Source organism: Leopardus geoffroyi, chromosome A2 (genome assembly GCF_018350155.1).
Source record: "Leopardus geoffroyi isolate Oge1 chromosome A2, O.geoffroyi_Oge1_pat1.0, whole genome shotgun sequence".
NCBI lineage: Eukaryota > Metazoa > Chordata > Mammalia > Carnivora > Felidae > Leopardus > Leopardus geoffroyi.
The window spans coordinates 56,715,985-56,729,177 of record NC_059331.1 but is presented as its reverse complement, the minus strand read 5'-3'; the positions used below and the strand labels follow the sequence as shown (position 1 = coordinate 56,729,177).

Sequence of the window (13,193 nt, the reverse complement as noted above, 5' to 3'; positions counted from 1 at the left end):
CCACTGTGCAGGCCTCGCTGCCTCCGGCCCACCCTGCTGGCCAGGGCCAGGCATGCGGCCGTCTGGGAGCCTGGGACAGCCTCGGCCCCAGCTCTCCAGTCCCACCCAGACTGGCACCCATACTAAGCTTGCCTACCCTCAACAGCCAGAAAGCACTTTCTAAAATGCAAATCGCTCAAGTCTTTTCCGGCATAAAATCTTTGTCATGGTCCAGGCGTCTCAATGGGGTACTTCCTCTGCCCTCCCACAGGCTCCCAACCCACCTCCCAGCCTGCTGCCCCTCCCACTGACCCCACCTCACTCCCAGGCTGCAGCTCTGCGGTGCTGTGACTCCCGGCCTGGCCCTGGATGTGCCACCACGGAGGGAGCAGAGCCCACGAGAGCCCACGGGACTGCTCTGCCCAGCTGTGAGCTGACCCCAGGAGGCGGCGCATTTCATGTGTCTGGGTCCGTGGTGATGAAAACCCACGTATAAAATGCGCAAATGAGTAAATAAACGAACGGATGACGGCGCGAAAAATACTACACTGACAACAACAGATGCTCGCACAGAAATAACTCGTAGCGTCCTGTCACAATGTTTTAAAACAGATTTTCATTTTTTAAAGCAGTTTTAGGTTCCCAGAAACACTGAGCAGAAAGTAGAGATTTCCCATATTCTCCATCACCCCCTGCCCCATGCATAACCTCACTCGCTCTCACCTCCCCAGCCCTCTCTGTGCTGCATTTGCTAATCCATGGACCTACACTGACATGAGGTTTTCACCCCAAGTCCACAGTTTAGGAGGCTTCATTCTTGGTGGTGCAGACAACCACTACTGGAGACGGATGCAGCGTCATCTCCCCATTTCATGGATGGAGAAACTGACGTGCAGTGGGGCGATGTGACTTAGCACAGCCCACACAACCTCCACGCAGGTGACTGAGGCACCGGGCCAAGCACTTCATGCCCCCCACCTTCCGCATGGTCTTCCCTCTCCTGGGAAAGCCTCCCCGTCACCCGCCGCCCCCCATCTGCCCACGTCTGGGGGAAAGATGGAGGCTCAGGGTAGGGAGCACCAACCCCTCAACCTCCTGCATCTGCAGCTTTGGCACACGGCCCTTCCCTGTAGACTGCCCGTCTGGCACCTGGCAGAAAGGGGCTGTGTGACCTTGGGTAAGTGACTTGGCTTCTCTGTGCCTCCATCTGTCGGCCGTAAAATGTGGGTACTGTCTATCTCACAGGCAAATGATAATGCAGACACAAATCCTCAGCCTGGGGCCTGTCACCCAGAGTGCTCAGGGTAGCTGCTGTTATTATCATGATACAGGATTATTACCCCCCACGGTGCACGGGGGCCATGGGGACTAAGGGAGGGACTCTAAGGCTGTGAGTGTGCAACAACGGGAAGAAGCCTTAAGCACACCCTTGTTCACAAGTAGGCGCTGGACCATGTGACCCAACCCTAGCACGTGCACCTGAGGAGAGCGAGGGGTGAGCTGACAGGGCATGGCCACTGCTCAGAGCAGAACGGGGGTGGGACTCAGGCCCACGGTTTGTTTTTTTAACTAAACTGGGTTGAGGGCCCACTGGGTGCCAAGCACTGTAAGGTGCAAGGGGTAGTATATGTTCCTAAAAATATATCAGAATATTATTGAAACTAATACAGGAATTGCAACTAAAATTTGCCAAGCACCTGTTATGTGCCAGGCTCCAAAAGCAGCACCATTAGAAGCAGCAGGGTGGAAGAGACCACGTGGTGAGAAGGGAAGGGGACCTGGCAGAGGCCTAGGGAAGCCCGGGACTGACACAGTGTGGTGGGAGGAGGCCGGGAAAGCCTGGTCGCTTAGGCCAGGGAAGAGCGCTCAGAGTGTCCAGAGGCCAAGCAAGGTGAGGGGCCAACCTGTCTCGGGGCAAAGGCAGGTGCCACTGCCCAACTCTGCCAGCAGGCAAGGGGCAAAGAGGGCAGCAGGCAGGGCCTGTGGAGCCACTCAGCAGAGTCCCAGTCCTGCCTGGGGAGCCGAGGCATGACGGCAAGAGCCTTGGGCACTCCTGACCTGATGTGAGCCCAGGAAAGTCCTCGCCTGATGGGGACGCACGAGCCTGGCCTCCCCTAGCCACCTGTAGATACAGCGCCTTTGACACAGACTTCTCTGAATGGGGCAGGCATCGCTTGGTCTTCAAGGCTGGGAAACTGGCCCAGCCTCCAGCTTCCCCAGTTGGGTCAACGCGGCCAAGGGCCGTTTAGGGAACTCTACGCTTTGTCCTGGGAACCCACCCCAACAAACTGGACATCTCCGCCTCCACACGACAGGTCCTTGACTAAAACCATCAAAACGTCTGGGATGTGCTTTGAAATAATCTGGGGGCAATGAAATACAATTGTCCGTAGGGGTCATCGTACCATTCTCTCTAGTTCTGTGTATGTTTAAAATATTCCACAAGGAAAAGTTCAAAATAGTGCTAAGAATCTGCTATCCACATCAAGGCCTTCCCCGGGCCGTTTCGCCAATTTTTACTAAGTAGGAAAACAAAAACAAAATCCCAGTTCCTGCCCATTTAAGTTATGGCTCTTAGAAAAGTCAGTGGCCCCAAAGAAACAGAGAGGAGTTTGCATGGCTGCACCTCCCCCGCTCCTTCCTCCTCTGGTAACAGCAGAGGAAAGAGCTGCTTCCCCAAACACTTCCTTTCCAACCGCCCCCCCCACCCCCGCACGGGACTAATTGCACTTCGGGGTCCAGTCCAGGGCCTGTACGGGGAAATCACGGCAGGAATGACAACTGTGGTCGATACCAATTAATAAGAACCGTAGGAACGACTGGCATTTAGTGAACACCTACTACAAGTCTGGCACCGTTCTAGCCCCCCTTTCTTGTCATCTCCGTGGAGAGTCATCCCAGGGAATGTGGAAGACAGTTCTTACACCCAGATGACCTCCTGGGGCCGGCAAACACTGCTGCTGGGGTTCAAGGCCACTTGCCAGGGCTTCCAAGGGTCCTCTGTCAACTCTGCAAAATGACAGTGCACCTCTGTGCCCATCTGAGTGCCAGGGCCCAGTGGGGTCCTGCCGGTGCCCTCCCTCTCCTCTGCCCACCATTCTAAGGCCCAGACTCCCCCCCACCTAGTGATGTCAGGGAGCAGGAAAGATACATTAACCAGAATACCAAATGACCTTCTGCAAAGCTTGGGCATTATTTTCATTTTTGTCTTGGTTTGCTTATCCGTAAAGTGGGAATGCCACCAGCTACATCCTAAGGGTCCGGGGAGGTTCAAATAAGGTAAGTGTGTAAAATTCAAAGGCCACCCAAATGTCAGATACTATCATTTTTATTCTGTGGCCTGTTCGGGCTCCGGTCTCAAACCTCTGCCAACTCCAGACCCACCAAAAACAGTTGTGGCTTTGCTCAAAGCCAGCTGAACCCTTTCCCTTTCATACCAGCAGGTTCTAGGCACTGTTGTATATGCCACCCACAACCACCTCGCACGATCCCCACTCACAGAGGTGGCCACCTTGCCCTGGCCATTCATTCACAGAGGAGCAGAATTGGGACTCATGTCAACTTTCTCCAGCCCAAATGTCACCTTCTTCCCGCTGAGGCCAGCTGCCTCACTGCCTGGCGGCTGGACCAGGCTGGGGAGGGCAGGACAGCACAGTGAAGGACCCAAGGCCAGGCTCTGGAGCTCTTAGCCGCATTCGGCACCAGGAGCAACCCCAGGTAGACCAGATGCCACACTTGCCCTAAGTACCAGATCTCAGCACAGGCATCTGGCCGGGAACTCCAGAGGCCACCATGCCCCACCTCAGGGGCACGGGGCTGAGGCATCAGCCTCAATGTCCCCACTCCTGAAGTGTCCCCAGGGGGCCTCTCCATCACCCATGGTGCAGACCATTTCCCTGTCCTGTCTAAGAAACCTTCACTCTAGCTGAGAGCCAAGCCACCTTATTTTGCAATTTTTCCAACCCATAGGCAAAGCGATTCCCAAAATGCTTTGGACTGTCCTCTCTTAGCAGGCTACAAGCACATGCACAAGCCTATGGGCTTTTGTCGTCTGTCACCAAGGCTGCGACTGTCTCGCTCGTGAGCAGCACCACGACCCTCGCGTGGCTCCCCTCAACTCGCACCCCTCTTCTTCCTTCTCACTCTTACCCCTGGCTTTGTCTGTGGCCAAAAGGAGAGAAGATGCATTCCTGTCTAACAACACATCTCCCCTGAACGAGTACCACGGTCCAATTTCAGCACAGTTGGACCTGGAGGCCCTGATGTCACAGCTAAAAGCTAGCACCTCTCGGGTGTTAACTGTGTGGCATTTAAGCACTTCGCGTGGATTAATTTGTTTAATCCTCACAGAAACTCCCTTGGTTCCTACTGTCACCTACGTTTTACAAATGGGGAAACCAAGGCACAGGAAGCCTGAGGACCACGCCTGAGATCACAGAGAGTGTGCAGAGCAGAGCTGGGGTTAGGGCTATGGGCGGGCTGGCCACAGAATCTGCTCCCCTAACACTGGGTCAAACGTCCTTCCTCAGCGAATGACCACAAGAGTCACTAAGCCCACCCCTCTTCACAGAGGGGAAACCAAGGCCCAGAAAGGGGATGGGAAGAGGTGATGGGTGCCGGAGCTTCTAGGGAGGCTGAATGCCAACAGCCAGTTAGAGCCAGCTCTGCCCAGGCCTCTGGAGGGAGAGAACCTTCCAAGCTTAGCAAGAATCAGGATGGATAGTAACAACCACAATGATTATAATTAACATTTATTGAGCACTTACTGTATATAATATGATAAGGCACGGTTTTAAGTGTTTCACGTGTACTGACTCATTTAATTCTTGTGCCACCTAGCCTCCCTGCCAGAAAAAGGAAAAGCAAACACCAGTTGCTTCCATCTTTTAAAACAGCCACCGGGGACAAAGTATTCATGGTGGTGGACAGACCTGGACTGGGCTTGGGCAACAGGTGATTTTGGGGAACATGAATGAGGAGGCTGTCTCCTAGCTGGGGATTCTTCCAAACTTTCCAGTTTATTAACAGTCCTTCTCCTCTCTCGTGGGAGCGAGTTCAGCAGCCCACATGCATGTGTGTCTCCTTAATGACGTCAAAGGCCCTGGCCTTGGGTTTCCTCACCATGCAGAAGCTGGTTGTGTTTGCTCTGGTCCTGCAGAGAGTCAGGGGACAGCTGGCTTTTGTCCCCAAGAGCCTGGTCTGTGCTGAGGCTGGCCTGGGGCAAGTGTGCTCCCTTCAGACTGCACAAGTGCTCGGGACCAAAGGGCTCGGTCTCAGATTCCGGTTGGAGTATCTGGGGGAGCAGCTCTTGGGGCCTGAGGGGTCTGGCGAGACACCAGGGGGGCCCAGAGGGTTGTCATCAAACCAGCCTGAGGCTGGGACATTTGGGAACATTTTGGAAATGACACCAGGGGATACCAGACACACCTGTTCCATGGCTTGGGAAAGATGCAAAAGACTCCATTGTGACGGTGACATATTTTGTTAAAGGTTATTTAATCCCAGAGGAGGCATGGGCTGGCTAATGAAGAACACAGACCCCAAAGCCAGGTGGACTGAGTACAAATCCCAGCTCTAAGACCTGCCGGCCAGTGACCCTGGGCAAGTCACATAACCTTTCCCCAACTGTTCCCCAAATGGGGACGGAATGCTATTATTATTATTACTACACTGACCTTTGAGCAAAGAGGAAAAAACAAATGTGGTCATAGTTTCCCCGTCCAGACAAACAAGGAGGGACTCTTGCTATGCTTCTGCATCTGGGCCTTCAGTTCAGATTAGACTGTCACCATGTTAGGAAAGCGGCAAACCAAGGAAAGAAAATGGAAAGAATGACCCTCTCCATCAAGAAGCAGGGAAGCCATGGCTATGTTCAAATAAAGCATAAAAGGACATTAAAATCAGAGCAGCTAGGACCATGCCTTACCCTCAAGGACGGGGGTTGCACAAAAAGCCATGCAGTTCCAGAAGCCACCGAAAAAGAAAACCGCGAGGAGCCACTTTAACTCAGTAGCTCTGAGTTAAAGAGAAGCGGCAGTGATGATGCTGATGTTGACAGCTGTCACTTGTTGGGGCATCTGATAGGTATAAGTCACCTGGCCAAGCTTCATATCCCTCCGGGGAGCCCCATTTCATGGATGGGAAAATCAAGGCTCAGACAGGGGAGGCAACATCACTGAAGCCACACAGCTGGGAAGAGGCAGAGTTGGTTTTGTGCCACCCCGAGGCCTGTGTTCTGTGACACATGGTTTCAAATCATTAATCCTGGTTCCTTTACATCTAGCCCAGGGCCTGGCCCAAAGCAGGGGCTCAGTAGCTGGTGAGTGAATAAATGAACACAGGAAAGTGCAACAATGGGTCTTAATCACCTCCTGAGAACAAAGCACCCCCCAGCGCAGGAGAGCATACAGGTGCATTCGCTCACAGACACCCGGCTGTGCCTACCACTTGGCCACAGGCATCAGGACGCACAGGCCCAGGGCTTAAAGGGGCACTTGCCCGTCTAGGGGTACAGCCACAGCAGCCAGAGGAGTGGCAGGTCCAGGTGGCACCGCGCCATGTTTTCCACCATAATCACCATCCATTGCCTCTCAGCAGCAGCTCAGGCAGGGTGAACGGCCAGATTCTCCAAGGCTGCACCAATTAATTCTTCAAGAGCCTTAATGGCCTTTAAACTCATTATGCTTCGATTCTGAGGACGAATGATAAATCACATTCAACGGCCTTTGAGCATCCTCCCCCACCACATAAACACACACACGTTTCTGGGCCTGGGAGGCCCAGGCCACCTCTGCGGAGCTCTCCCCTGGGGCCCCTGGCCTGGTGCAAGCCCACTGGGCGGATATTCCACACGTCATCACAATTCAGAGGAAATTTACAAAAGGGGAAGGAAGAGAATCCCACAGGTCACTGGCGGTGGGAAGAGCAGAGTGCTGACTTGGACAATCACAGTTGGAGCTGGAGACATGGGGCCGACTAGCACTGCCAGGGCTGTCGGACGCATCCTCAAGCATCTCTGTGAAGCGGGGTATCATCCCCTTCCACGGAGGGGGCCACTGAGGCTCAGAGGGATGTGGCAACTTGCGTAGCGTCACAAAGCTGAGCTGGGATTTCAAACAAAGTCCGTCTGCCTCCCCGAGCCCTCCTCTGCTGATGCCCTGAGCTGCTCTGGACTCACAGATTCTCCTGGCAAACCAAGATACCTCGTTCCACAGAATCTGGTCAGATAGCACCCCCCCCCCCCCCCCCCACACACACACACATACATCCTGAGCTCCTGGAGCCCGGGGAGCCCTGTTCAGTCCCTTCCAGAAACACCTATTTGCCCAGTCATCACACTGTCTGACCGTGCAGCTGTCAGTCCTGTCCATGTTTTTGAACTGGAGCTGTGTAAATATTAGCACAGCTAGTTCATAGTCCGGCTTCCTTGAGCAAAAGCCTGAAAATCCTGGCAGGGGCTGGCAGGGGCCCTCCAGAGGCCCTCCATCAGAACATCTGGGTTCGACTCCAGGATACCCTTGTCATATTCTGGTCAAGTCGCTGGATTCCCTATCTTAACAGCCCATTTAGAAGGGGAGGGTAAGAAAGGGAGGGTAACAGCCCATTTAGAAAGGGCAGCCTGGGCTGCTGCAAGTCTCAAACAGCAAACCATCATGGTGCTGCCATGTGAGGTGCCATGGGCTGTTAGGGTGGCATGGCTGTGCTTAGAAGGGCTGTCTTGGAGCTGTTACAGACTGGGGGTCTCCTGAGGTCTCTGGAGCATGCTGGCTCCTTTCTGGGTTTAGAGAGGGTTTATCTGGAATGGCCAGCTGGAGGGACTCCGGGTGGGGGGCAAGCCGGCCAGCCCAAGCAGCGACTGGCTAAGCCTCCACAGGCCAGGAGCTGGCCTGATTTGTTTCTCCCACCCCACCCACTTCCTTCAGAACCACATACCAGGCACTCCACAGCAGTGATCCACCTGCTCTGAGGCCGAAGGGTGAACTTCGGGCTGTGTTGGAGCAGGGCTTCTCAATCTCCAGGACACCTGGTCCGTGTTCTGAGACTGGGGGAGCAGGGGTTCATCACCACCCCTGACGACAAAAGGACCAAAGCTGGCTTCCCTGAAGCTAGAAGATTTAGATTGGATACAAAGAAGGACTTCCAATAAGAAGGGATGCAGGACTGAGAAATGTACAAGAGTGGTGGCCACGGGCATCCCAACTGGAAAGGTGACACTGGAGAGGTCCTAACGGAGGGGCACCAGGGAAACCCTCTCTCAGCTGGGAGTGGAGGAAGAGGTGTAGCCTGCAGAGCATGCCGACTGTGTCCCCGCCAGCCTACTGGTGCCAGGAGGACAAACACTGAGTTTTGCTCCCTGCTGTGCCCCCGGTGCCTAGACAGGGAATGCTCACGGAAGGTACTCAATAAACCGCAGAGCCGGGGGTGCTGATGAGGACGAACACACTCAACCTCAGTTTGCTCTCCGGCGATGTGGGGGGTGCCGGAGCCACAAGGACAAGAATGCAAATGCAATACCGGGTGGGACAGCTGCGTAAGGCAGCGGCACGTGTGGGATATGAATATCGTGACCCCCATTCTCGGACTGATGCCACCAATTCTAGACAGCTGGCCCTGCAGCTGCAGCTTGCCCAGCCCCCACCCCAGACACAAGAAGCAACGGGTTCTTGGGAACCGCACCCCCACAACCACCCATGGAGACTTCAGGGCCCAGCGTCCCAGGCTGCTGGGGTGAGGAGGGGGCAGAGGGGAACACACGCGTGTTCTCAGTGCAACTGCCAGACACACACTGCAGAATTTTTGAACTCAGAGATCAAAGGGCTGCAGGTGGGCTTGCCCCCGCAGCCCCCAGGGGGCCCGACGCAAGCCCAGTGGGCTTGTCAACAAATCCTCTCTGCCCCAACGCCTGGCTCCTCCGAGGGGCCTGCAGACAGCTCGGGGGGCAGCTGTGCTGGCGAGCGGAGCAAGGAAATCGATATTCTCAGCACATACACACTCTCTCTCTCTCCCTCTCTCCATAAATGCGGGCCTTGGACACTCAGGCAGCCACCCACAGCCCCAAAGCAGAAAAGGGTTGCTCTCTGGGATACACGTTTATTCCCCCGTCCCCACAAAGACTCCATCCCTGAGCACACCAGGCGCACATAAACACGCACAGCCATCCCACCGGCAGACCCCTCACTGCCGCACTCAACACAACAGCGGCAGCCACACAGATCTCAGGTTCCCCAACGCACTCCTGGGTGGCCCGGCCGGGAGCACACCGGGAGCACACCTGGAGCACCTGCGCACAGCCTCACACGCGCTTGCCCAGGGTCTCCCTGACGGCGCACGCGTGACCCTGGACACAGGCCCAGGGTCTCGCGGAACTAGGCCCACGGGGAGACTCCCTGGCAGCCTCCGCCCGCCCGCAACGATGCCCGCGGGCCACACTCCGGCTCACAAACTCCAGTCCGCTCGCTCTCAGCTGGCACCGATACCCACTCCCATCAGTTTCTCCCACGGAAGCTCACCCCCACACAAGCTCCCATCCCAACAGTCACTCGCCAGGGAGTGCACACCCCCCCCCCCCAAACCCCCCGTCCTGACACCATTTCTTCTCACACGCACAAACTCAGGTCCCAGGTCCGGGTGCGCCCACACCACTCAGCCTCCCTTCACCCTGTCAGCCCTCCTCCCTCTCTCACACACAGATACTCTCCACACACATCCTGACGGTCTCACGCACGCCGGCACACCCATCCCCGCAGCCTCTCCGGCACACGTTCGCACTTTACAGTCCCGACAGACTCTACCAAACCAACGCAGGCAACACTGCACCCGGCTCTCTCACGAACCCACAACATACCGCACGCCAACTGCGCGACGGCTGGGTGCCGCTGGTATCCCCACCCCGCCCCGCCGGCCTAGGTCCGCGCAGCTCCTCCCCAAAGCCCTCTCGCCCAAGGCCCGGGCGCTCACCGCCCCCCCCCCCCCGCCCCGACCCGACCCCCGGCCTCGGCCCCGCCCGGGGCCCTTACCCGCTGTCAAGCTCCAGCTCCAGCAGGGACTGGGTCCGCTCCGAGTTGCAGTGCAGGCACCACATGGCGGCCGCGGCGGGAGCTGACGGGGCCGGGCGCCCGGGACCCAGGCCCCGCCGAGCACTGCCGACTCCCGCCGGGGCGGCCGGATCCCGGGGCGGACACCCGACCACCCGGAGACCTGACCACCCGCCACGCGACCACGTCGGGTCACCCGGTCCAGTGCCCGCCGGTTCCCGCTACTCCCGGCCGCAAGTCTGAGCCCCCAGACTAGCCGAGCCCGCTCCTCCACCACCACACCACCACCGCCGCCACCCGCCCGCCTGGCGCAGAGCGAGGCCCGGCCGGAGGAATGTGGCCCGTGAGGGGGCGGGGCCAGGGGCGGGGCCGGAGGCCGGACTGCGCCGGGGGGGCGGGGCCGCGCGGAGCCACGTGGGGAAGCGCGGGGGCGGGGCTGCACGCAAGGGGCGGGGCAGGGCGGGGCGGGGCGGGGCGGGGCTGCGCACGGGGGCGGGGCGAGCAGAGCCAAGTCCGGAGGAGAGCCGGGGCGAAGTTTTCTGGGGGGACAGCATCCCCTGTACCTTTTCCGGGAGGGCGGTGCGCTCCCTCCAAAACAGAGTCCCCACACATACATATCTTCCTCCCCAACGTGTAAGCACAGCAAATACAAAACCCACACCAACCGGCTGTAGCCTATTCTGCTGACGGCGCCAATGTCTGCCAACCCCGGCTTTGGCCCCGGTTTATAAAATGAGGCCTTTGCTCCCCGGAAAGGTGTGGTTTGTGGGCTCTGATGCTCCTGCCCCAGAGAAAAAAGTGGGTTCCATCCTGAGGCTGGGGACACCCATTTGGGGACTTTTTGGTGAGAATCTGATGAAAGCAGCTTCTTTTTCCCTAAGCCTACCCAACCTCCTACTCTTCCCTCACCCAAAGACAACTTTCAACCCCCCGCCCCATCCCGCCCTTGGCAGGCTTCACAGTCATCCTAATTCGCTATTAGAGCTCGTTACCTATATTTGGTTTTCAAGACACTGTGATAGAGGTAGAGCTATTAGTGGCCCCATTTTCCGTTAAAGGAAACTGAGGCTTACCCTTAACTGGGTTAATCCTAAGAGGCTTTCCGTCACTTCCTCTTCCAGAGCTGCTCAGCTCTCCCTACCATAAGCAGTCATGGCTTGCTGTGCTCAATTTGCATACTTACCTGTTTATTATCTGTCTTTGGGCTTCACGAAGGCAGGCATAGCACCCACTACCCACACTTGTGGAATGCCCAAATATGGTTGGGAGACAATCAAGCAGCCACAGATACAAACAAGACCCCACCTGCCCCACCTGCAAATCCACTTCCTGGAGGGCTAGGCAACTGGCAGTTCTTCGGGAGTCAGGAAGCTATAGGAAGCCACTAATGCAGGGACATCATCTTGTGCCTTTTTGAAGCTTTCATTTGGAGGGGGTGGTGCAAAAAGCCCAATGATGAGTGTTATTCCCATATGGGGAAAGTGGGGTGGGGTGGGATGGGATGGGGGACAGTGAAGGAAGAGGGCTGGGCTGGCCCAGCTTGCAGCACAAGAAAAGGCCACCCCTAGATACAGTTTAGTGTACCAGGGTTCCCAGGCAACAAGCTGAGTGGGAATCCAGTGCCCTTCACTGCCCATCTCCACATATCTTCTCTTCACTTCTGTTGTTGTCTCTGCCACACTGAAAATAAATAAAGACTCAGAATGGGAGAAAATATTTGTGAATCACATATCTGATAAGGGTATAGTATCCATGCCATATAAAGAACTCTTGCAACTCAACAATAAAAAGGTAAATCACCCAGTTAAAAAAAATGGGCAAAGGATCTGAATAGGCATTTCTTCAGAGAAGATATATGAAGGGCCAAGAAACATAAAAAGAGGTCAAACATCACCAGTCATCAGGGAAATGCAAATCAAAACCACAATGAGCTATCACCTCCTACCCACCAAGATGGTCGGAATCAGGAAGATGGACCAAAGGACCTACACGCAAGGGTTCTGGAAGGAGAAGACTGCTGAGACACGCTGCTCAGAAACTGCTACCACATCCAGTGGCCTGGCTGGGAGAGGAGGGAGTTAGGAGGGGATAGGGTTGAAATAGTCCAGTTGGGGGTGGTGGAAAACTCCCACCCCAGCTTGAACGGCCCTCTAAAAATAGGCTGTAATAAATGGAGCCAAGAGAATTCCCCCAGCCCAGCTGCTGGAGCACTCCAGACACGGGCTCCGACAGCCTCACGACCTGGATTCTCCAAGAATTCCAGGCACTTGTCCAGACCCACGGCCTTAGCCGCCTGCCAGGATGGTCTTGGCGACATGGTTCCGGCCGGGATTTAGAAGAAGGGGGTTGAATTTCCCCTTCAGTATTTGGAATACCAGAGGACGGAGTCCCTGGAAACCAAATGCCTCTTAATTCTCTTGTTCTGTTTTATCTTCCTACAAAGTGTGCCTCTTGCTTTTGCTGGGTTAACTGCCTCGCAGATTAATAATGTAGGGAATCGGGAGGCGAGCAAAAAAGTTCCAGCCTGGAGAGGCAGAGAGAGCCAATTTTTCTGCTAAAATGACTAGACGGGGCAGATTTCTTACATATTCCGTTTGGGCAAATTGCTTAGCCTTCCGAGTTGCAGTTTCTCAACGGTAAAGTGTGGCTCATGGACCACATCTACCCTGGCAGATTCTCCTTGCCGTTTAATTTAATGTAGCAAGCATTTATTAGTGCTTACTCTGTGCCTGTCATCTGAGGCCTCAATGGGACACTGATGTGACAAGTGTCCCCAGTATGATGTTAAGATAATCTGGAGGAAGAGCCTGTAACTCTGCCCCATGAGAGGCTCCCAAGATGAAGGGACTTTTGGGCTAGGCCTTGAGGAATGAGTAGGAGCCCATATATAGGGTGTAAGATTCAAGAAAGTCATGAAAATGTTTAGTTGCACTGTCCCGTCATAGGTTTCAGCCCTGAGTTGCTTGCCTTGGCCTGTTTCACATGCCATGACCGACTTCATCCCAATCCGCCTGGCTTCTGACAGCCTCCCTGCTCTGCTTCCATCAGACATGTATGTAGTGCCTCGTCACCCGAAAGCCAACCTCTGCAGTCCCTCTCCCGGAGCTGCCGGGATGAAGGCCAGTCCCTCCACACAGCCGGCCTCCAGGCCCGTGTGCCCTGACTGAGGCTTATCTCTCC

The 13,193-nt window shown here is 55.7% G+C and overlaps 1 protein-coding gene across 12 annotated transcripts in view; it reads right to left on the bottom strand.

The window, feature by feature from the left end:
- The window catches only part of IQSEC1 (IQ motif and Sec7 domain ArfGEF 1), a 470,459-nt gene that overhangs the window by 62,857 nt on the left and 394,409 nt on the right, over window positions 1–13,193 (bottom strand). For 3 of the 12 annotated variants that reach the window (XM_045493971.1, XM_045493964.1, XM_045493972.1), the window contains exon 1: window positions 9,996–10,346. The exons of the other annotated variants lie outside the window; for them this stretch is intronic. In XM_045493971.1, the coding sequence (XP_045349927.1) occupies window positions 9,996–10,060 (65 nt within the window). In that variant the 5' untranslated portion in view covers window positions 10,061–10,346. Of the gene's footprint in view, window positions 1–9,995; window positions 10,347–13,193 lie in introns of those variants that run through there. 12 annotated transcript variants of the gene reach the window in all.